We start from the raw sequence: 24961 nt of genomic DNA on the forward strand, positions 1-24961 counted from the left end.
GTTTTTGGAGCCAGAATTTACCATATCTGGACAAGTTATCAGTTGCTGGTAAAAAAAGGAGAGTGTTTGGTCACAACCCCCCTGAAATCTTGGTAGATAAAGAAAATCTGTATTCCCCAATTGACTGGGCAGTGGATGCCAAGTGAGAGCCGCTAAATGAATATGGTACTGCACTGAAAACCTCTTTTTGATTGATTTGCTCACTGGCAGATCACTACGGTGATCCAGTTTGCGTGGAAGACGGAGACTTGACTACAAACAATCACCTAGTGGTGGTGAAACTCTGAAAAGTGCATCTATTGGAAAGTGTTGATTTTATCATCTTTGACGTTGCTAACCACAGGCAGCAACCTCCACTGCCAGCTGGTAAGGGAAAACATTTTTTGCATACTAAATAGTTGTTGCCAAGGGAACAACAACCGATCTGTGTGTAACTGAGTTTTAAAGTACAAAGAATACGCCAAGAATCTGCATTCTTGGCATTACCTTTAATCGTCCATAATTGTCTATATTTCTATGTGATCGTCCTCACTGACTGTCCAAAGTAAAACATAAGCGACATGTGTATCAACAAAGACCCTTGTTGCTACATCCAAAAAACAAAACAAACAAAAAAAAAAACGCTAAGAGAGAATGAAATCCCTGTTGCCGTTTATATGCATTTATAGTTATATGCAAACACTAGCCATACCCTTACCAGTTAATCCAGCCTATCAAGCACTGGAATCTAACATTCACAGATTGTGTGGATTGGACTGAAATCATGTGGAGTCTGTTTTGATCCCACTGGACCAGCGAACTATTAGCAATGTGGTAGTTGTGCTGGCTTTAACCTTTCCCACAGACTAAAATGGTGGTCAATTTGATCCCGATCAGATCATCTGAATTTCAGGTTGTGTTATTTAATGTTGACATACTGCTGTATTTGGAGACATTATTTCAGACTAATGGCAATGGTTTAAAAACAGAGCAAAACAATAATAATAAATAATCAAACACCAATAAAAATAAATAATTTTTAATCTGTGTGAAAATGACTAAATTAATCTTGATGTCTGTTGGAAAAGGACCTTCTAGGACTTAAATATAAAGTCTTTGTGTGTGGGTATGATGCCTTCATAATGTTGGTGGAATCATTTTCTGGGTGATGTAGTTATATAATGTATTGTTACTTCTGTAGTAAAAAGTGAACTTTGGGTTTATATATATTACAGTCGCATTTTGTCATTAAAGGATTAAAAACAAGAAGACAATTGTGTTAAAATTAATAAAGTGCAAGATTGTAAAAAATATATAATAAAGGAACTCATAATCACTGAATAAAACCCAGTGAAAGCAGTTGAATCAAACTTAAATATTTATTCATAAAACTCTAAGTCCCGCTACAAAAAATGAGTACATTGCTGTAAAATCTTACATCTTTCACTTTACATCTACCCCTCAACAAGCATTGTATCCCTTATGATATATATAAAAAAAACGAAACAAATATACAGCGACTGAATTTTATATAGTGTCTTTGGTACAAACTATCAGTAACACCTTCAACTGCAGGTCCCTTCATGCCCTTGAAAAAACCTGCGCTACTTTCCAATGTTGTCTATTAAGGAAGATATCGTAAAACTTTCTGACACAATCTGAAACTTACCAAGTTTTCCAAAATGCTACATATAATGAAGCAGCCACTGGAAGACCTTTGTGTCATAACTACATGTCAACATGTATTCTTTAATAAAAAAAAAAATAAAAAAAAAGATTCCTTCAATCTTACTGGGTGTGGGTTATCAAACGTAGTTACACTCACCAAATGGCAGCCATTTTCATCATTTTAACATCCTGTACCTCAGTCAAAAAGACTGGTCAGTGACTGCATGGTAACCTCCAGTTGCTAAGAATGAAGGCGTATCCTCCTAATCAGTTGGCAAGTGATAAACGTGTTTGCATTGAGTGTGTTGCACTGAAAGACTCGTGACTGCTTCAGTCACTTGCAGCTTGCCATGTTTGCCAGCAGTCTGCATGGAAGATGGCGACTTATCTGCAAACACTAACCAAACACCGAGTGGTAGTGAAACTGGAAAAAATTTGTAATGGAAACAGAGGACATGTGCCTAATGAAATGTATTGGTTTCAGTGGTAAGGCAAAACTTACAAAGGAACGTTCTTTGTTTCCAGTTGGCACCACATTTTTCAAGGTTTCATTACCACTTGGTGTAGTTGATCAGTGTAGACAATTTTTGCATCTTCCGTACAAACTACAAACAACTGTGGCAATCTGCTAGCAACCAAAGCAATTGGTAGGAGGTTTGCATTGAAGCTAGCAAGTGCAAGAACACTCCAGCAACCACTTGCCAATCAATCGGGGACTACACATTTCTTTCCCCCCTCTACTAGGTCACTGATTGGTCTCTAAGCCTCTGTGATTAAAGCCTTAACTGCTGCTAATTAGAGAAGGGCAGTAACAACAACAGCTATCTAGCTTACTGTTTAGCAAGCTACTAACTATTTGGCTAGCAAGACTAACATAACAAAATAAATCTGGACTAACAGTTGTGTGCTGCCAGTGGCTTTGTTACTAAAACTAACTAAACCAGCCTTATTCACATGGCAGCCATTTTCAGCATTTTAACTACTCATATCTTGCCAGCAACTTTGGGTAGCTACAATAACAGCTAGCCTACCAGTTAACAGGCAACTGGCTACCTAGCCAAGCTAGCCAGAGACTGGAGATAAGCTATTAAACTTGATGGGGAAATTTAAAAGTTTAGGAACATTTGGACATTAAAAAGTTCCATAAATTCACCACATTTGTACCATTTTAGAGTAGGAGGCTTTTCACCTTGAATATTCAAGAAAGTCGCTGTACAAAACAGTAAAATTGAAGGATCTACACTGCTTTAACAGAAACCACCTTGAATGAATTCTGGGATCAGGGAACTGTAACTGAAAGACATTACTGAAAAACAAAAATAAAAAACAAATGTAATATTGGCATATCATCTGTCTCAAGTGCTACTAAACAAGAATAAAGACATCTACAGACTCCAGGCAACTCATGACACAAAAACATGACACAAAAACATACCACTGCTGATGGACGAGAACCTTCTTTGGTATTACATTTCCTTCGTGAGCCATTTCTACAAAAACCTCTTAAGAAAACAAGTGACAGCAGAAAATGTAGAAAATGACTGATAACAAAAAGAACTAAGGCACATTATGGTAAAGGCAGATCAGAAATAAAAGCTATACATCAGATTTTATTTTCGTTATTGTTGTGGATTTTTTTTTAATTAACCATAGGGAGATAAAAGGTTTTCAACCAGCAGCAGGGAATTTATATGTATATGTTTAATATAGTGTATATATTACATTGGTAGTGTGTGTGCGTGCATGTGTGTGAGTGTGTGTTGAGATGTGTGTGTGTACAGCAAGCAGATACTGCACAGCAAATCTGCCTTATTTTCATCATCCAGCAGCGTCACCGTAAAGGAAACAGTCTCTCTCTCTTCATGTTTTTTCTTTCGATCCATCCATCTTTCAATTTGTTGTGTATCTGAGGAGGAAGATATTTGGTTAACAAATGAAGGAGGATACAAATGTTCTGTTCTGAATAATGTAAAAGAGGGAGAAAGAAACAGGACGAAGGGCAAATAAAAGCATCATATTCTGGCATAAATAAGAGAATTAACTTCCAATAAAAGAAATTGAGTAATGAGAGAAGGTTGTCATAAATAATTGAAAGAAACAGGAACGCAACGCTGTATTTAGAAAAGGTTACACTTCTGGTACCTGGCAATGATATGCGTGACCATCTTGTCCGTGATGCCTGGACAGATATCTTCAGCTATTCGAATGTTACGTTCCAGCTCCTCGATGGCCAACCGCTGCTCAGAGTGCTCCTTGTGCTGTTGCTTCAACTACAGAAGAAGTTGAACAATAAGAATCATTTTTGAAAATCTTTTATTTTATTTTATTTTAGCTCACTTCTCTCAGGTTACCACAAAACCCTCCAACAAAAATCAGCACAAAAGCCCAAAATCAATGGCAGGATAACTACATATTCCCTGATCCCAAAAACAGTGTCTGAAACAAAAGGATGAGTGTATTGATGTTTAGGAGACTTGTGTATACCAACCTCTGTGAAGACGGGGGAGATGACTGTGGTGAGACTGGCAGATTTACTCATCTGATCCTGAACCCAAGGATGAAGAGGACAAGAAAACAAAAGACTGTGAGAATCCAAGTTATACTGACCTCCGACTTCCTCATATTGCATTAAAAAAAAAAAAAATCCAACCCAGTACTAGCAAGGTGTAACTAATAAAGTGGCTGGTCCGGCTAGATGATTGAGACTGAGGCATTACTAGCGAGACCATTATGGACCATACTTCTGATTTGACTTTAAAATACAAGTAAAAACAACTACAAGTTAAAAAACAAAGTAACACACACAGGTGGTACTAACATTTCCATTGAGGATGGTCCTGCTATCTGACTTGTCCTGCTTCTTCTTACGGACAGTGGTGAAGGACCACTCTGGAGACTCGTTGTTTTCCTTATTACTAGATTCACTTAAAGAAAAAATGAACACATTTAAATGCACAGATAGATGTCGGACCTCTCTGCTCACACACACCTGAAGACGAAGTTCCAGCTAAATCAAGAGACAATACCTGTCAGAGTCGTCTGAACTGTTGTCACTGTGGTCCTCCTCCTTCCACCTCCTGTACCTGTCAATCAGCTCGCTGAGATAGGACGTCTTCTTGCAGTGTTTGACGATGAACTTGTGTTTGAGCAGCTCCTTGGCTGTGGGACGCTGCAGGACAAGAAAACTGATTGTAATTTTTTTAAATTTTTTTTTTTTTTGAAAAGAGATAAAAAACAAAAAACAAAAAAAACAGGTCATGATGTTATTAGTCTATAGATTTAAGATGAAAAGTTAAAAAAGCTTCAGCTTTCCTGGAGGAGATGGAGAAAAAGAATATCAGAAAGATAGGCTGAAAACAGAAGTGACCAGCAGGGGGCAGCAGGATCCAACGTAAATCACACACACAGAGAACAGGGAAGCTGTCCTGAAATATTCAAACCACCCTAACTGTAGGAAATGAAGCCATCTGCGCCAAGCTCACAAAATACTAAAGGGGGAGTTTACAAGGATGGCGGCCCAGCAGGTAAAGCCACCAATCAGAAGCCTAAGTTGCCCTTGATGACCAATAGAGTTTGTGTGTGGGTGATTGTTAGATATTACGGGCTGCATGAATGGGACTTTTAGCAGAAAGCACTCTGTGTGCTCAATCAGAGTAAAAACGCACAATAGAAGTCCCAGTCCATGCTACCATTTCCCAACACTGACACAGCTTATGAATAATCTGGGGTCAATAAAGCCACATATGTGGTAGCGCGTCTCTCCGTACAGCAGGAAATGCTAACATTTATGACTGATATAACATTAGTACAAATGTAAACTAACTTCCTTAGTTATTCATATTACTAGCTAATGTAAACACAGTCTAAGACGTGTATGCCGACAGCCTCGTCACTGCCAGGAAATTGAACTCGTAAGCTTTGCTAGTAAGTATACAAAACACTGTAAATAGTGCCTAAGTATTGACACCAGCGCCACTTATCCAAGTGCTTCCCACACCCCGGTGGGCCCAGCTGGGAAGCAGATGGTGTTGACTCAGGCTACATTAACTCAGCCCCAGGTTCACCTTATATTGGCCAGATGTCAGGTGTGTGGCGATACCTGGACCACGTTGAGCTAACACAACTTCTAGGTCCATAAATGAGCTGTAAACGCCAAACGTAGCCCAGGTTTGACACCTGGAAGCGACTGCCATCTGGAACTTGTTACAATCTAACAATTTTCTTAGCTGTATGTGGTCACCAGTGTAACAAATACCAAGTAGCAAATTAGTTTTGTAGTTCAACCTACTGGTTATTAAGTTAATTTTTCAAATAACCAATCTGCTTCTGTTACAGTGTTTCTGGATGCTGCTCATAATGTTATTCTGTTTCTCAGACTTCTTTCTAGCTGAACAGTGACAAACGCACGTGCCAGAGGCAAGATTAGGGGAAAAATTAGTCGAGGTATTGCAATAAAAAAAAAAACAGTGGACTTTTTGAAAGCAGGTGACTCATAATGTGTCATTGTCTCATAGACATCCAGAGTCTTTCGGTGACTCACAAACTAACAGATAGTAAAACTAAGGATGTTTTCCTTTGCATTTTTATTTTAGCTTAGTTCTCTAGGAAGTTCAAAAAATTGTTTCACTTAGTTTTCATTTTTTTCAAAAGTTAATTTTTTTTATTTTATTTGAGTCAACTAAACTGTATGTTCCACAATGAGTTTTAGTTTTAGCTAGCTATAATAACATCGCATCTTTTACACTGTCAGCTAGTAAGGAGCTCCATCAGCCAGCTACATACAGACCGAGTGGGCTAAATTAAGGGAAATCAAAGCTAGTTTCTCGTGATGTGGTGAAAGAAATGCTGCAAATATCAAAACGCTAAGCAGTGAGTTAAACTCAGTACATTTAGAGGTAAATGTACAGAAGGCTACATGAACTCTGGGTTTACAACAAAACATACAAGGCAGCTTATTTTGGGTAATTGAAACCCCCCCCCCCAAAAAAAAAAACGACCTCAGAAAGTTACCAAGACTGTTGGTCACATAAATGCAACTGCTCTAGCTCTTTCCCCATAAAAACAAGATCTAATGACCTCTCCTGTACACTCAATGGCATTTGATGCCTCAGTATATATCAATAAAGACACGGTTTGACAACCATTGGGATCGTTTCTGGGTTTTTCCGAAGTCCAGAGACCACCCTCACTAACTTGTGATGCACACAAAGTTATTTTGTTCGACAAGCAGGAGCGAAATGTGACAGAAATTACTTAGTTCAGAAAAGAGAAATATGGATTACTCCAAGTAGGAATTAAAGGGATAAAGTGCTAAAGTAAAACCAGAAATGTCACAGAAATGCAGAGAGAAAATTTTAAGCACTTTCCACCAGTGTTAAAATAACATAGATTTTTAATGTGAATAGAACTCAAAGGATATGGCAGCTAAATACTTTTAAATTACAAAACCCCCAAAGGTTTATTGCATTAAATGTGTGTGTCAGCTGTGAGTCTTACAAAAGAAGGGTCCTTGTTGAGGCAAGCTTCTGTGAACTCTTTGAAGCTTTTGGAGAAATCACCAGTCAGTGTTGGAGGAGGGGATTTGGGGATGTGGAAGAGCACTCGCATTGGATGCATGTCGGAGTTCGGCGGTTCCCCCTTGGCGAGCTCGATGGCCGTGATGCCCAGCGACCAAATATCCGCCTGGGAGGGGCAAACAATAAACACATTTACATGTTATTGACAGTGATCAAAGCTTTAAACAGACTTTTTGCATGTTTATAGGTGGATTATGGCTATGTAAAGCAGACATACTCATACACAGACAACACAGGGGATTTTGTATTCTTAACAACAAACTGACAGAGACACATGAAGGAATCTGATTTTTTTTTTAACCTTATAAATGACTTTAAACATTCATGTGATTGGGTAAAGATTATTTTAGCACAACTTTGATACAGGAATACAGGCTGTGCAGCTATTAATACATAAAGGCAGAAACACGCCAACATGCTGAGTCAGGCTGACTTTCTGTTTGCACGGTGGCTGTGACACCCACTAAACATATGTCAAGCTGGTAAGGAGGAACACACTCACACACACACAAACCTGTATTTATATCCTTGTGGGGACATCTCATTGACATAATGCTTTCCCTAGCTGCTTACCCTAACCATCAAAAATGAATGCTTAACCCTGACCCTTACCCTAAACCTAACCACAACTTAATTTTCAACCTGACACTAAAACCACATTTTGAGTCTCAAAAATGCCTTCAAACTTGTGGGGACCCTGATTTTGGTCCCCACAAGGGCTGTTTGTCCCCACAAGTATAGTAAACTACCAATTTTTGGTCCCCATGAAGATGTTAATACCTGTCCACACACACACACACACACACACACACACAGCCGTTACTCATGCATGAACGATTGAATATCCCATCTTCTCAACTTGCTCTAACAATCATGTGGCAGACCAGACAAGAAGCAGACATTGTCTTATATATGCACACACAGTCACACAGACTTCAGCTGTAGCAGTGCTGTTCAGGGTCACATTACTACAGGATGCTCAGTCACTATTTGACTGTTAACTCTGCCAGCTCCATTACAGTCACACTGACCATATGGCAGCATGTGGTAGGAATACACACACACACACGCACGCACGCACGCACGCACGCACGCACGCACGCACACCCACCCCGATGGACACCAAATGGTATAAAACAAGTTAATTCTCAATAAATACCTACAAAAATGAGAAAACTACTCATCTAGAGATTATTCATGATAAGGTTTTATTAGATTTCTTCCATGTAAAGAGGAAAAAGACCAAATTTGTGCCTGAGTCTGGGTCCCGTAAGTTGCACTCAAAAAAAAAAAACGAATAAAACTCCAGCAAATAGAAAAATGCTGCAAAAGCACTAAAAATACAGAGAAAGTAGAATAAAATTTTATTCATATTGGCGCAAACCAGGAACAGCAATGTGCCGTGACAGATTTGGCGTGAGGGAAGAAAGACAGGGCAAAAACAGAAAGGTTCCTGGGGACACAATATCGTGACGGACCACTGGCAGAAGAAACAAAAACCAAAACATGTAAAGGACTGCACTGAGGCACGCTTAAAAGAAGCACAGATTTCATCATTGTTGTGAGAGGAAAACAAGACGAGGTAACGTGTGTTTTAATCAGTGATTCATATAACACTGTATATTCATGTTAGCCATTTACTGCTAGCTTGTCACTTCATCAGGTCGAACATTGCATTATTGTTTCCCCAATAACACGTCTGCTTTGTTTCATCATTTATGTATTTATTTATTTTTTAGCTTTTGCAGTGTTTTCTTTTCTCTAATGTGATTTCATAAATTCTGTGATATGTAGAAGGATTTAACAAAAATTTGTTCTGTGCCTGGAAAGGTTTTTTTTACGTAGAAGAATAAACAAAAACTATCCAGGTGAGTGTATGCACAACTCTCAACTGTAGCTCAACACAACATAAAGTGTAGGAGGCACCACCTTTTTGAACTATTAACCTAGCTGGAGGCAGACCACTATTATTTAAAAAATAAAATAAAAAAAAGGCGATCCAAGCCTCTTCCACCTCTAATACAACCAGTGATGCAGAGCAGCTGATCTGTGCATCAGATGAACCCTTACACTTATCTACAGTTCGATCTAGCTGAGGTTCCCCCCACTTCCTGTCTGCTTTTTTTTTTTTTTTTTTACTTGTATGGACTAAACCCCACAGGAAACTGTGGTGTTAGTGGCAAACAGTAGGGCAGAGTTAAAGAAACATATTCAACTTGTAAAAACATTTACATTTCTCAGTCATGTCACTGTCCTGAATCAGCCTCTGGCAGGCTTTACACTGCTCTCACGCTAATGGCTGTTCAGGCCAGTCACTGAAAAACAGGGCAAGACTTCTTAGAAATATAACTGAATTATGGGTTATGAGTGGCTGTAACATCAACTAACAAGATTATTTTGAGAAAGTTGAAAATACTGCTGGTTGACAGAGGAAGTGCTTCTGTAAATGGTGCGGAGATTCAAATACCTCTGGTCAAAGTCACATGGTTGATGTATTAATAGGACAACTGACAGTCTGTGACCGAGACTGATATGAGATTAGGCAACACACACACACACACACACACACACACACACACACACACACACACACACAGCAAAGTACAATGGCTGTCTTCTGTTTGCAGGCTTGTTCTAACTTCTCAGGTTACATTTACGTAACCGTTGGCAAAGTCTCCAAACCGCCTTCGGTATTTCAACAAGTTGCACTTTGTCTTCCTTCCCTTTAAAGAGGATTTTAAAAACAAAAAAACAAAACAGTACAGACTCAAACATTCATTCATACTTGAACCTGTTTTTGTTTTTCACAAACTACATGATTATTCCTTTAAAACTTAAAAAAAAACACCTTTAAATCAGGGGTCCCTAATCTCAGTCCACAAGGGCCGGTGTCCTGCAGGTTTCAGATGTGTCCTTGATCCATCACAGCTGATGTAAATGGATAAATTACCTTCCCAACAAGTCTTGAAGTTCTCCAGAGGCCTGGTAATGAACTAATCATGTGATTCAGGTGTGTTGATCCAGGGTGATCTAAAACCTGCAGGGACACCGGCCCTCGTGGACTGAGATTGGGGACCCCTGCTTTAAATGATGGTCTCCTGCAGATATTTGAGCAATTAAACTGTGCCAGAGAGATAATGAACGAGTCCAGCTTAAATGAGTTTTTGGTCACATTTCTAGATCATTTATAGACCTTTTTTGTTACCTGATCCCTCTAAGGCCAAAATACACAATATAAATCACAAAGGCACATGAAGGCAGTGTTACATATACGCACAAAGACACATGAACCAAACCACATCAAGAGGTCAAGTGAAAACACCCTAATGGATCTGCCTTATTTCCAAAGAACACACTTATAAAACAAGCAGACAGAAAGCAGCTCCGCCTCTTTATACAAATTTCATCAGTTTTGTTTGCTCTGTGACTTGCATCAAAACCTGCGTGTTTGATGCCAGCAGGTGCAAGGTGCATTTCTAACTCCATTCACTGCTGAAGTCATTGTTTTGATACACAAACAAAGGACACGGTGAGGGAATCCCTTCTAAACTGGGGACCAAGTGGACGATCATCATCATCATCCTCATCAAATAAAAGCTAAAATCGCCACGATGGCAGCAGCGTCTCTATTGGATGCAAATAAACCCTAGAGGACTGTGGAAATAATGCAAAGTGGGCCACAACAACAAATCCACATGTGTTGGGTTGCTACAGCAACACGCAAACAGAGTAGGAGGAAAATCACAAAGCGGGATAGTCTATTGTTTTTATTTTTTAAGACCTGGTGGACTTTTAAAGGGTGAGAAAATGCCTGTCTTGGTATAAGGATAGGTGCTGTTTGAATTAACTAGGAAAATTTGCACTAATCTAAAAGATGGTTCTTTCAAAATAAGTCTCAAACACTGATTAGAAGTTTTCTGTTAAAGGCTGTTATGTGACTACCGACTACCAATGCAGCATCACAATCAGGCCTTTAGCTAGAAATGCATGCTAACATGCTAACAAGCACAGGTTTCTCCATTCCTTAGCATTTGTATTTTTGACTATGAGAAGCTATTAGCTTAACATAAGAATAGTTTTATACTTTATTTTGTTGTGAACCTTGCCCAAAGTCATTAAACTTATGAGAAAATAATTTTCTCTCAAGTTTAACAAATTTATTAGACAACCACCCAATATTAGGATAATGCCTAACTTAACAGTATAGCTAATACACCAGTATGTGCAAGCTCTTAATTTGATTAGTTTTCTTAATTTTAGCGTATATTTTTTGGAAAAACACACCCAAAAACTATATGCAAAAAGCAACAACAACAAAATAAAGTCTAAAAATAAATGTGAAAATATGCTTTGCCTACTGTCCTTTTGTGCAAATAAGACATATATAGAAAGGTATGTCTGTCGTGCCTTGCATACTTATGGCACCTCAGACATAATTGGATAATTACAGTTTCCAAGAGGAGCTGAGTGGATGTGAAGAAGGGCAGCACAATAGAAAGTATTTTGTTTGTTTTACATTTAACTCTTTCGTGTTATGCCTCCAGGTCCAGTGCAGACGCAGTTTGTACAACTGCAACTATGTTAATGACATTTAATTCTGATCAAATTTGGCAGTTTTCTTTTGTTTTCAAGCACATGCTCAGCAGAGTCGTCAAGCTCATTGTTACATGGCTGTTGTTGACTTTAAGTTAGAGTTTCATTGTTAGATGGAAGTGGAAGTACAAGCTTCAGGTTTTGATGGACATTTTCAAAAGTTCACGCTGTCCGGGTGATGTAAACAAGCAGAACTGTTGTATAAGACACTTCCTCTAAATGTCTCTTATTTGTACAGCCAGAGTTTGCTCATTTTGAATGAATATGAGGTGGTTCTGCATTCTGAAATTCCCACAACTACCTTCTAGTTATAAGCTAAAGATTATGAATGGCCTTTATGAAATCTGCAACGGTATAAACAGGTGTCTTACCTTGGAGTCGTAGGCGGACTGCTGGATGACCTCAGGAGCCATCCAGAACGGCGTTCCCACAAAGGTTTCCCTCTTGATCTGCGTGTCTGTCAGCTGACCTGCCACTCCGAAGTCCGCCAGCTTCACCTGACCCTGCTCCGACAGCAGGACGTTGGCAGCTGCAGAGAAGCAAATAATTTAACCTTTCTGCAACATCATCGGACTGAGTAACATCATCAACTAATGGTAGTTATTTTGTGCAATAAATGTAATTCTGATTCTAATGCTGTCAAATTAAGTATAAAAATCGCAAAAGAATTCCAGATTTCCACTAAAGCGGCTGTCCTTCATCTCTGAACCCCTACAGCTAAGATGTTGAGTACAAAGTTAGCACATATTAAAGAATAAGTATCAAGTAAGTATCAATTTCACGGGTTTGAAAATTTTTTTTTCCATTTCCTCCTTCTGACGACTTCCCCTGTACTCTTAAAGATGACTTTTGACACATCAGGATATATCAATAAAGACGTAGTGTGACAAACATTAGAATCGTTTTCTGCGCTTTTCCAAGAATATCTGCACAGGCAGAGATCACCCTCACTAACTTCTGATGCACGCCCAGTCATTTTGTTCCATAAGTAGGCTGAAATATGATTTAAACACATCAGGGTGAATCAAACTACTCAGACCTCATGTTAAACCTGCTCTCAGGCCTGTGTGGGTGGATCAACATCCTGAGAGCTGTTTCACAGTTGGTAATGAGAACATGTTGAAGTTCTTCATTGTTTCTATGACAGTGTTTACTTCAATACCCAGCTCAGTAACGCTCGAGTGTCACAGCCTCGCAGAATATGAAAATCTTTTGTCAAATGTGAGAAAATCAAGTAGTGATCAGCGATCAAGAAAGCTTTCTGCATGGATCCTGCGACATAAATTAAATGGACGGGCTTCCAATGAAAGAGGTCGTCAATTGTGGGAAGTTTCGTTTCCCCTAAGGCACCAACACCTGCACCGATTCTCAGATTCTGAATCTTACTTTCATTTAAATGATATAATATTTGAATCGGTGTTAGAGGTCCGGGCGCTACAGTCTAACCAGCACCTGCCGCACCTTTGATGTCTCTGTGGATCTTCTTCTCAGAGTGCAGGTAGTCGAGCCCTTTCAGGATCTCCTTCAGCATGGTGGCAATCTGAAACTCATCAAACGGACCTGCCCGCAGCTGCACACACACACACACACACACACGCAGAGTGATGACACGGGTATAAAATACACTGTGATATGCCGGAGGCTCACAAACACACCCTATTCCAGTTTCAATCAAGACAAGTCCCAACACAGAAAATTAGACAATCAAATGTTAATGAATCAGATTTTCTCATTTTAAACAGAGTTTTAAAAACTTTGTTTTTTATTTTGATTTAAAAGAATTAAAGTTTAATTTCTCTGTATTTATGTGCAAAGAGATGTTTATACTCATAAGTGAGAATTCTCCAAAACAGGGAGGATGAAACTAAAGGATAGGAGATTAAACGCTTTCTACATCTATTAGCGAGACCTCACAAACATTGGCTCTAGTCATTACTTGATATTATTTCACTTACTAGGTTTCATGGACAATAAATCCTCTACAAATGGACATAAAGACTCACCAAGTCGAGTGCTGAGCCCCCTCCAAGATACTCCATGATGATCCACAATTTACTTCCCTGAAAGACAGAATTACAAATAAACTTCCAACAATGTGCCTATAAAAATGACTCAACTACAATATACTGGGAATAAAAAAAAAATCCTTAGTTCGCAGTAGGTGAAAAATTTTCTGTGGGAAAATAACACTCCCCACTCCTGTGGAATTCCTTTTAAACCTGACTTAGATCGGCTTCCGGGCTGAATGAAAATATCCGCCTTACCTTCAGGTAGGAGCCGTAGTACTTGGTGATGTACGGACTGTCGCACTGACTGAGCACCGTGATCTCCTGCTGGATGTCCTCGATTTCATCCTCTGCCTCCTCCAGATCGATCGTTTTGATGGCGACGACGCTCTGAGTGCGATTATCGATTCCTTTGAAGACCTGCAGGAGGGAACGGGAGGCAGAGAAGTGAAAAAACATGGATGTAAGAAAACAAAAGAGGATCACCAGGAGAGGAAGAAGAGAAAGAGAGAGGTGAGAAAGAATAAAAATGAGGGGGATAAAGGAAGTGAATGTAGGAGAGAAGATGACAAAAAATAATAAATTACACCCACCTCTCCAAAAGATCCTTTTCCAATGCGATCCAATTTAGTGAACAGCTCCTCTGGATCGAGCTGAGTACTCTGAGGAGACGACGAACAAAGAGTTAACAGCTCCATAATAATAATAATAAAAATAATAAACTATTAGCAAAACTACAGGTCTCAAACAAATTAAGATAAATGCACCACACGGGCTGAAACACAAACAGACTCATGCTGCTCATTTGCAAATAGATTAAAAACACATTTCTATCATTTATAATATCCAGAAGCAGATATCCAAGTCATTTGCATGCTTGGAATATCGGACAGACATCATGACGTGGAATGGCCAGTCTGGTTAAGACAAACGTCTCTCTTATTATTAAATAAGCTGTAGCTTGACATTGAATGTATTTTTACAATTCCAACAACAGCAACAGAAAACCAGATTTCTGTTACTGAAGCTCAGCAGCGCTGTGACATTTGACGTCAAATTGATCCAAAAACATCTGCACATCCTGCGTGTTTATTACACATTTGAATATTATATAACTTCCAGTAAAACTGTTGGCTCATGAGTGTTAATGCATCGACACACTGAGCCTATTCAGGCGCGCCACCAGGTGTAACAATCATGTGTAAACTGATCAGGAATTACTAGTAAATAATTAACTCTTATTTTGAAAGTTCAGGCAGTTCTATCGCTCCTTCCTTAGTTTAGGGACTTATCCTCTTAACTTCACATTCAACCTGTGCTTTACACTGTGCTTCTTCCCAAGGAGCATCACCACGGTAACTTGAGCTGCAGATGAAACCTCCTCCAGAGCAGGTCACGTGTGAGCTTAACAGGTATGCGTCTATTCCAAGAAAGGCCTGTGGATCTCAGCGCTCAGTTGCCAGGAGGGTTTCAAGAGTGTCTAAAGTTTTTGTCTGTCTCTGATGAGCATCATTAAGAAGTATAGCTTCATACGAGGATCCTTTTTTTTCCTGTTGGCTGCAAGCTAGTTAAAACAAAAAAACAAAAACCAAGAACCTAAATATGGTAATATGATTGTAAAACAGGGAACCTATTTGTACCAGGTGACCTTACAGACTATTGTTCTTCATTTGCCATCGCAGCTGGAAAGAACAGGCCTAAAACTCTGTTAAGCATGTCAATAAACAGCCAGTTAATGTAATGGATTATCACCTGTTAGATCCTCCCTTGTTTGCTCTATAAATCTAACTTCTAAGAAAGACCTGGTCAAGGTAGCATCCACACCCTAGCTGTAGCATAAAACATTACAGGCCTTTCAATAAAAACATCCACCGGCCTCCTTCATTGCATACCTGATGATGCTTTAGATGCAGGGATGTTTAAAAGTTCAGGTGTGTGTTAATTATTCCTTGTCAAAGGTGCATAACACACACCAGAACCTTCAGCACATCAAAAAGCAACCATCAGAGAAATCACAGCTGGTGCCTACTGGGTACGAAGACAGACTGGGAGTAGGGCAGGGCAATATTGCAAAATATTTATCACCATATATATTTGATAATTTGCGATAACGATATAACTGACAATATAATTGACACAAGACAAAATACTTTACAACTCCACAACTTTATTAGTGCAAAAAAACCAGCATCAATTTATTTCCACTTAAACAAGCAGCTGTTTCTTTATAATTGCATTAAAGCGATATAAAAACTTTACAGTGCAAATTCCTTGCTGACAGTTTAACCAAAAGGCATTTCCATTGGAAATGGGCCGATATATCCCGAGCATAACCATGTATGATATCCACACAATATAAAAAGAGGTGCTTTGCAACATGAAACTGCAGTGTGCCAAATAAATAAGTCAAATACGTATTTTTTTGGACCATAAGGAGCATGGAATTATAAGACGCACTGTCGATGAATGGGTCTGTTTTCATCCATAAGGCACACCGGGTTATAAGGCACATTAAGGGAAACAAAACAGTCAGATAAGTCAAACTTTACTCAACTTTCTTCTTGCTTCCTCCACTTGCGTCCCATTGATTCATTAATGTTGAATTCTTTCACAGCTGCTCTACTTCCATTAAATCACAGAATTAATTATAGTTAAAAATCAGCTGCTAATAGACCAGTCTACGTTTCTGATGTAGTGACCGACTTATCCAGCTGATAGCCGCCTTTAGTCGCTAAGCCTGATTGCAGATGTTAGTCTAAGAGAAGCCCAGAAAGATATTGTGGGTGTGCTGACCTTGCTGTGTAAATACAGGTGCCTGCTCTGCAGATTCGCTGCAAGCTGGAGAGTCACCCTTACTGGCACCAGGTACGATGAGGTCAGCGAGGCTGAACTACCCTCAGCTGAATTCACTGAACAAACAGCTGCTTATCATGCACAAAATATTTCAGCTATAAAGATTCGCAGAGGAGTTACTAATGAGTAATTGCTGCCCTTGTTTTTGCAGGATTTGTTTTAAATATAAAATCACTGAAATTAGGCAGAAAGACAGAATAATAAGATATTATAGTGACTTTTAACATCTTGATGCATGCTCAATCTTCCAGGTAAGTAAATCCCAAAGATTGACTGTGTTCATCTGGACGTAGCGTTTCGTCACTCATCCAAGTGACTTCTTCAGTCTCAGCTGACTGCAGGTTTCCCCAATCTTATAAAGTCATTGCACAATGACTGGAACTAGCACCACTGAATGAACAATGGGCATTTCTCCCACTGAAAACGCTACATCCAGATGAACAGAATCAACCTTTTGGTGTAGTGACTTTTAACATTTTGCATTAATTTGAGTATTGAAACAGCATATATTGCAATTTATAATCATTTTTAAAATGCAAATTACATCCTCAAAGTTAAAATCTTTTAACATCTGATTTATTCAATAAGAATGATCTCACTTCAGTTTTATTTGCTGCATAATGAGACAGAAGAATGCAACACTGTCACTAAAACCTGCCATACGTAGTGCCACAGGAGTTTAAAGACGTACGGAGCTGGTTGTAGTATTTTTACTCGTGTGACTGAGCCGTTAGCTTGATAAAGCTACTTTCTAATTCAGAGCAAACCCAGTGTGTTTAGTGTTGGGTGGTTTTTCAGTTGAGTTAATGCAGTCTGGACCCCCAACATTAGTATCCTTGTATCGATACAATATAACAATGTAAAAAATATCAAACACTATACTGTCTTCCACCGCCCAAATGTTTTGTACGTTATATTTTAAAACATGCATGGGTTCTCTCCAGGTACACCAGCTTCCTCCCACAGTCCAAGACATGCAGTTAGTGCAGTTAGGTTAATTAGTAATTCTAAATTGGCCAAAGCTGTGAATGTGAGTGTGGATAGTTGTCTGTCTCTATGTGTTAACCCTGCGATAGACTGGCAACTTTTCCAGGGTGTTCTCTGCCCCCCCCCCCCGACCCTGACAAGGGTAAGCGGAAGAGGATGGACGGATGGAAACATTTGGATTTTTACATCCCTCAAAGCAAACTAAAACGTTTTGAGGACACAGAGAGAATTTTTTAAAACAGTATTTATCATTTGATATAATGACAGTGACAACTTTATTTATATAGCACATTGACTTGTCATGTAAATTAAATATACTTAACAACAAAAATGAACACGTAAAAATTAAAATGTTGGTTTAAAAACCTTTAAAAGGCAGTGAAAACAGCAAAACAGAACAAAACAAAAACAGCTATAAGATATAAGACTGTATCAATATGGATCCATTAGTGAAACCAAATAAAAGATGAATTATTAGAGCAACAAAAAAAAAAACCCGCAAAAAAACTTGATCACATTCCCAGCGACCTGCCTTATTTCCTCACACGCAAAACTTTGCAACATGAATGCAATGTTGTTACCACAGACTCACACAGACACACACAAACAGCAATGAGGTGCAGAAGGAAACAAGCATGACAGTTGAAGATAACAGGAACTGAACACACACAGCTGCGTGACCACACAAGCACACACACACACGCGCGCACAGTACTTATCTGAGTTACACTCATTTCCTAAAAGCTGCTGCGGCTCAAAGCGCAGCACTTACACTGAAATACATGTCATTTCAGTTCATTTCTCCCGTTTCTGCATTCGCACAGACTCAAAACCCTGCACGAGTTTCCAAGCAAAGCCGTCGTGGCCGTGACAGAAAAAAAAAAGAAGCCCAAAAAGGAGTCAGTGCTCAAAGCTGAAAACTGACAAGTAGGCACAGACAATTTCACAGAAATCTTGAAAAACAAAGAAAGTTTTGATCGACAGGAAGAAAACATCCGTGTTTATCATTGTGATGCTTCACATGTAGAATGAGCTCAGCAGTTCAGACTGATGCAACTTCCAGTTATATTTTAAGACTGCAACGTTCTTGGGAAATACATTTACACTCAAGCCACACTTAAAAGTTTGACACTTTTAATCACCTAAACCAATAAAATGTAAAGCACACCATCTTCATTTTGCTGTGCAAAGTAATCAGAAACACACATTTAATTCTGTGTCACACACATTTAATTCTGTGTCACACACATTTAATTCTGTGTCACACACATTTAATTCTGTGTCACACACATTTAATTCTGTGTCACACACTGCGTTAGGGCTGGGCGATATGGCCTAAAATCCATATCGCGGTATAATTTGAAGCACGTGCAGTAACGATATATATCGCGATATATTCTTTTCTTCTGTGTAACGTATTTTACACACTATAAGGCACACTTAAAATCCTTTAATTTTCTCAAAAATTGAGAGTGTGCCTTATGTATGAATTCTGGTTGTGCTTACTGACCTTGAACAGATTTTGGCGTGCAGAAATCTGTTAAAAAATGTTTTAGTACAACTTTGGTAAGCCGCACTGCTTGATGGATTGTCAGAGCATTACGGCTGCCGTAGTGAGGAGCTTAGTAATCTGGGTCCAAAACTCCGTCCGCTTCAGGTCCCAAAGTCAAATGAACACTGAGTGTTAAAAACTGACTAAATTATTTCATATAAAATGATCAGCGTTGCTGCTTTACCAGGTGTAACAATTAAGTTTAACATCCAGGCATCCATGAAAACTGAATTTATTAAATTTAACGAAGTTAGAAGTTTACAGGAAGTTAGCTCGCTAGTTTCCACCTAAACATTTCATACCATGTTCTGACTGAGAGATTTTTTTAAACTAATTAAAACGTACAGCTCTGCTACCACTTCCAACATAAATGAAGACAGAAAACTAAACAGCAGTGGTGTTTGCAGGGTTACTGAAGTTGGACTACCTGGTATATAATGTTGTGCTACGTGATTGCTAGCGACACAGCTATGTTAGCATAACATTAGCACAGTGAAGCTGGAGGATGAACTTTTTTTCCACTCGATAAAAGTTAATGTGACGGATTCTGGTGGTTAGGGACAAATGCAATTGCATAACAGGATGCTATACACGGGGCAAACTTCAGTCAGGAGAACAACTGAGATTATTCATCCACAATACAAGGTTAGTTATTAATATACTGCAACAACATGGGAATAGAGCAGCTGCGAGAGAATTCAACATTAATGAATCAATGTTACGGAAGTGGAGGAAGCGCAGTTTTTGGCTTTCCCCATATTTCAAAAGTGCTTCATCTCTTTGCTATGACTGTCGCCCGGCATAATTTGCAGATGATAATGGTTGTAGCCACTGCGATGCTTTCGACCAAAACAGGTGCAGCTTGATGACATCGTCAACATGCGCTATTGCGGTAGAGCGGTATAGTCAAAATCTCTATTGTTGGCCAAATTTATATTGTTTCTATTGTATATCGTTTATATCGCCTACCTCTACACTGTGTGTAATTCACTATTCTCTGAGCAGTTTCTACAACTATGGCTACGTTCACACTGCAGGTCTTAATGCTCAATTCCGATTTTTTGATCAAATCCGATTTTTTTGTCTGCTCGTTCACACTACAAATAAAATGCGACAGCAAACGCGCTCTAGTGTGAACGCTCAAAGCGGCCCGCATGCGCAAACGAAGACGTCACACACAACGCGCTCTGTTTAGACCCAGAGCAAACTATATTGTTTGACTGATGGCCCTTAATATAAATGGTAAATGGCCTGTATTTATATAGCGCTTTACTAGTCCCTAAGGACCCCAAAGCGCTTTACATATCCAGTCATCCACCCATTCACGCATATAAAGACTTCGGACTTCATGTTTCCCAATTTTTGCTTTAAGTTATTTTGTTATTTACATAATAATGTAGATAACCTAATAATGATCCTTATTGCTGTTTTAGGGGAGCGGTGCTTCAAAGGATAGTTGCAGATTTCTGTCAGAATCTGCAGGTTATGCAGTACAAATAAAATGTTAACGTTTCTCCAACGTTGTCTTCCCAGCAGTTTCACCGGATGGCCAGGAAGCGTTCGCGATGTCTTCTCGGGCACTTCTCTGGCGCTGATAATTGGCGTCTGTCTTGTGTCAGTGACGTAAAAGACGGATTTAATGCGACATGACCATTCACACAGCAGTCGCTTTCTGAAACATCGGATATGCATTGGATTCAGTACCACATACGAAAGTGACCCAGATCGGATTTGAAAATATCGGATTTGTGCCGTTCACACTGTCATACCATGATCGGATATGGGTCGCATAGGGTAAAAAAAAATCGGATTTGATGCGCTTTCGCCTGCAGTGTGAACGTAGCCTAAGTCTTCTCGGAGTATCACGGACATAAAATGGCTCGAGTTTTGCAAACATGGAAGCTGCATTTTTGTTAATGACCAGCAGGAGGCAACTCATCTGGTTGAAAAAAGAAGCCAATGGAAAAATGTCCCTCTGCTATGACCGCAATAAACACCTTTTCTTTATAAGCTCAGTCTCAGAATAAAATACAAAGTAAATCTGCAGATTTTTCTTTTATTGAGAAACTTCTAAAAGTCACAAAAGAGGATAATCCAGGATGTCGTCACTGGCTAATGCCTGGCAAATTGTGAGATTTCCATCTGATATTTTATTTTCTGGTTAATTTTGTAACTAGGTTTAATGACTGCATCAACAATTCCCCAACATCACTGTGAGAAAACATGACTGATGTTCGGGCTTATCAGCTTCCTAGCACTCTGTGTCTAAAGCTATGTTCATGCAGGAGGCCGTTTGCAGCGAAGTGATGGCCAAAGTCCGCAGAATGTTGTTGCTACGATGGGCGAAAGAATTGAAAGGATGTGGACAAAGATAAACTTCTAGACGAGCGACTGAACAACTACCTACCATGAAGAGTGAAGAATACTGGTGGCTGACATATGACATAATATCAATCCATTAGAGGCTCAGCTAGGCAACCAAAAAAAAAACGGTCCTATTTACCAGCTTTCTTTCTGGTTCACAATCAAATTCTCCTACGTTTCTATAAAGAACAGCTCTAAACTCTCGGACTGTTCCCACCTACGCTCTCTCAAACCTGCTATCAAAGCCTCACTGCCACAGTTCGCGGTTGGGTTACGTCATGTAACTCGTTCTTACTCTGAGCACTCCATAAACAGACATATCTGATAGATCTAGATCTCTGAGGCAATCATTGCTGCAGTTTCCTGCCTGTTTTTCTTGATTTTTACCACAGTTATGGGACCAAATCTGCTGCTGCTGCTGGTCTTTCTGGTTTTATCCATGTCAGTCAACAGCATGACAGCATAACCGACTTCCTGCAAACAAGCAATGCTTTACCTTTCCTCTGACCTCACTTGACTCATCTTTATTTCGCGGCCATTTTTTTGCAACGGGTTTTATCAACCCACTTCTATTATAATCTGTGGGTAAGCATGTGGTCTACTGCATGAGTTACAGATGAGAAGCAAGTCTGTAACTTGTCCATGTGGTTTTTTTAAAACCTTTCACAATAAAATGTTTCAATTTAGTTAGATTACATCATGTATAATATAGATCAGCGGTCCCAAACCTTTTTTGCGCCACGGACCGGTTTATGCCCGACAATATTTTCATGGACCGGCCTTTAAGGTGTCGCGGATAAATACAACAAAATAAAACTAGTACCGGTACCGAAAAAAAGAACATTTATTCATAACACACGTGAAAAGACCAAGGAAAACCGAGTAAATGATAAAAACGATAACAAAATAAGGCTGAAAACCGATAAAAGCCCTGACAACTATACATTTCACACCTGAGCCTCAACTCTCGCGGCCCGGTACCAAACGACTCACGGACCGATACCGGTCCGAGGCCCGGGGGTTCGGGACCGCTGATATAGATCACACATTAAAGTCCAGAATCTTTGTAAATTGCCCTTCAGCAGACTAAATGGAGATCAAGCTATCCAGCACAGAATGTGAGATAAAATTAAGATAAGGGAGAGACAGGCCTCTTGTTAACGCTTTAGAAATGGACACATTTACATTTCAGATCTCTTAAAACAACACTAACTAACTGTTTACTAATCATTGCGTACAGTAGGGGTGGGCGGTAGAAACAGTAGAAATTATATGAATTTTGCCAACGGTAGAGATTTTGACTATACCGCTCTACTGTGATAGCCGTGTTGATGGTGTCATCAAGCTGCGCATTTTTTGGTTGAAAGCATTGCAGAGGCGGCAAACAACATCATCTGCAAATTATGCCGGGCGACTGTGGGCGGTCAATCCTTCAAGCTCGGGTCCTCTACCAGAGGCCTGGGAGCTTGAGGGTCCTGCGCAGTATCTTAGCTATTCCCAGGACTGCGCTCTTCTGGACAGAGATCTCCGCTGTTGTTCCCGGGATCTGCTGGAGCCACTCGCCTAGCTTGGGAGTCACTGCACCTAGTGCGCCGATTACTACTCGAACCACTGTCACCTTCACCCTCCACATCTTCTCGAGCTCTTCTCTGAGCCCTTGGTATTTCTCGAGCTTCTCGTGTTCCTTCTTCCTGATATTGCTGTCATTCGGAACCGCTACATCGATCACTACGGCCGTCTTCTTCTGTTTGTCTACCACCACTATGTCCGGTTGGTTAGCCACCACCATTTTGTCCGTCTGTATCTTGAAGTCCCACAGGATCTTAGCTTGGTCATTCTCCATCACCCTTGGGGGCATCTCCCATTTTGACCCCGGGACTTCCAGGTTATACTCGGCACAGATGTTTCTGTATACTATGCCGGCCACTTGGTTATGGCATTCCATGTATGCTTTGCCTGCTAGCATCTTACACCCTGCTGTTATGTGCTGGATTGTCTCTGGGGCATCTTTACAAAGCCTGCACCTGGGGTCTTGCCTGGTGTGATAGAGCCCAGCCTCTATGGATCTTGTGCTTAGTGCTTGTTCTTGTGCTGCCATAATTAGTGCTTCCATACTGTCTTTCAGTCCAGCTTTGTCCAGCCACTGGTAGGATTTCTGGATATCAGCCACCTTCTCTGTCTGCCGGTGGTACATACCGTGCAGGGGCCTGTCCTTCCATGATGGTTCCTCGCCTTCCTCCTCTTTCTTGGGTTTCTGCTGCCTGAGGTATTCACTGAGCATGCTGTCAGTTGGGGCCATCTTCGTGATGTATTCGTGGATGTTCGTTGTCTCATCCTGGACTGTGGTGCTGACACTTACCAGGTCCCCGGCCCCCTTCCTTCCGCTTAGCGTACAGCCTCAGGGTGCTGGACTTGGGGTGAAACCCTCCATGCATGGTAAGGAGCTTTCTTGTCTTGATGTCAGTGGCTTCTATCTCCTCCTTTGGCCAGCCTATTACCCCAGCAGGGTACATGATCACGGGCAGGGCGTAGGTGTTGATAGCCCGGATCTTGTTCTTACCGTTCCACTGAATCCTCAGGACTTGCCTGACCCTCTGCAGGTACTTGGTGGTTGCAGCTTTCCTAGCAGCTTCTTCATGTTTCCCATTCGCCTGCGGGATCCCCAGGTACTTGTAACTGTCCTCTATGTCTGCAATGTTGCCTTCTGGTAGTTTGATCCCCTCCGTTTGATCCACTACCTTCCCTCTCTTTGTTGCCATCCGACTACACTTCTCCAGCCCGAACGACATTCCGATGTCATTGCTGTATAGCCTGGTAATGTGGATCAGTGAATCGATGTCTCGTTCACTCTTGGCATACAGCTTGATGTCATCCATGTACAGGAGGTGGCTGACAACTGCTCCATTATGTAGTCGGTATCTGTAGCCAGTCTTGTCAATTATCTCACTGAGGGGGTTAAGGCCTATGCAGAACAGGAGTGGGGACAGAGCATCTCCTTGGAAGATCCCGCACTTGATGGTGACTTGTGCTATGGGCTTGAGGTTGGCCTCCAGTGTTGTCCGCCACATCCCCATTGAGTTCCTGATGAAGGCTCACAGGGTCCTGTTGATCTTATGTAGTTCTAGGCATTCCAGGATCCAGGTGTGGGGCATTGAGTCATAGGCCTTCTTGTAATCAATCCAGGCAGTGGTTGGTCAGTTTGGTCCTGCAGTCTCGGCTGACTGCTTGGTCTGCCAGTAGCTGGTGTTTTGCGCCTCTGTTATTCTTGCCCATCCCTTCCTGTGCCCCGCTCATGTGTTGACCCATGTGCCTGTTCATCTTAGCCGCTATGATGCCTGACAGGAGCTTCCACCATTTTATATTTATATCTCTCTCTCTCTCTC

The 24961-nt window shown here is 40.3% G+C and overlaps 1 protein-coding gene across 1 annotated transcript in view; it reads right to left on the minus strand.

Annotated features, from left to right (window-relative positions):
* Nucleotides 1-1780: 1780 nt before the first annotated feature.
* Nucleotides 1781-24961, minus strand: part of LOC146635816 (serine/threonine-protein kinase 26-like) — a 53260-nt gene continuing 30079 nt past the window's right edge. The window contains exons 2-12 of the mRNA XM_085350626.1: nt 14416-14484; nt 14081-14242; nt 13820-13876; nt 13278-13386; nt 12188-12345; nt 7144-7329; nt 4674-4816; nt 4466-4571; nt 4136-4192; nt 3790-3917; nt 1781-3553 (exon numbers count right to left, since the gene is read on the minus strand). Coding sequence (XP_085206752.1) covers nt 3538-3553; nt 3790-3917; nt 4136-4192; nt 4466-4571; nt 4674-4816; nt 7144-7329; nt 12188-12345; nt 13278-13386; nt 13820-13876; nt 14081-14242; nt 14416-14484 — 1191 coding nt within the window. The 3' untranslated portion in view covers nt 1781-3537. The remainder of the gene's footprint in view (nt 3554-3789; nt 3918-4135; nt 4193-4465; nt 4572-4673; nt 4817-7143; nt 7330-12187; nt 12346-13277; nt 13387-13819; nt 13877-14080; nt 14243-14415; nt 14485-24961) is intronic.

This window comes from Diplotaxodon limnothrissa, linkage group LG3 (genome assembly GCF_057381915.1).
Source record: "Diplotaxodon limnothrissa isolate DT_005_m linkage group LG3, D_limnothrissa_male_GT1.1, whole genome shotgun sequence".
In the NCBI taxonomy this organism is placed as follows: domain Eukaryota; kingdom Metazoa; phylum Chordata; class Actinopteri; order Cichliformes; family Cichlidae; genus Diplotaxodon; species Diplotaxodon limnothrissa.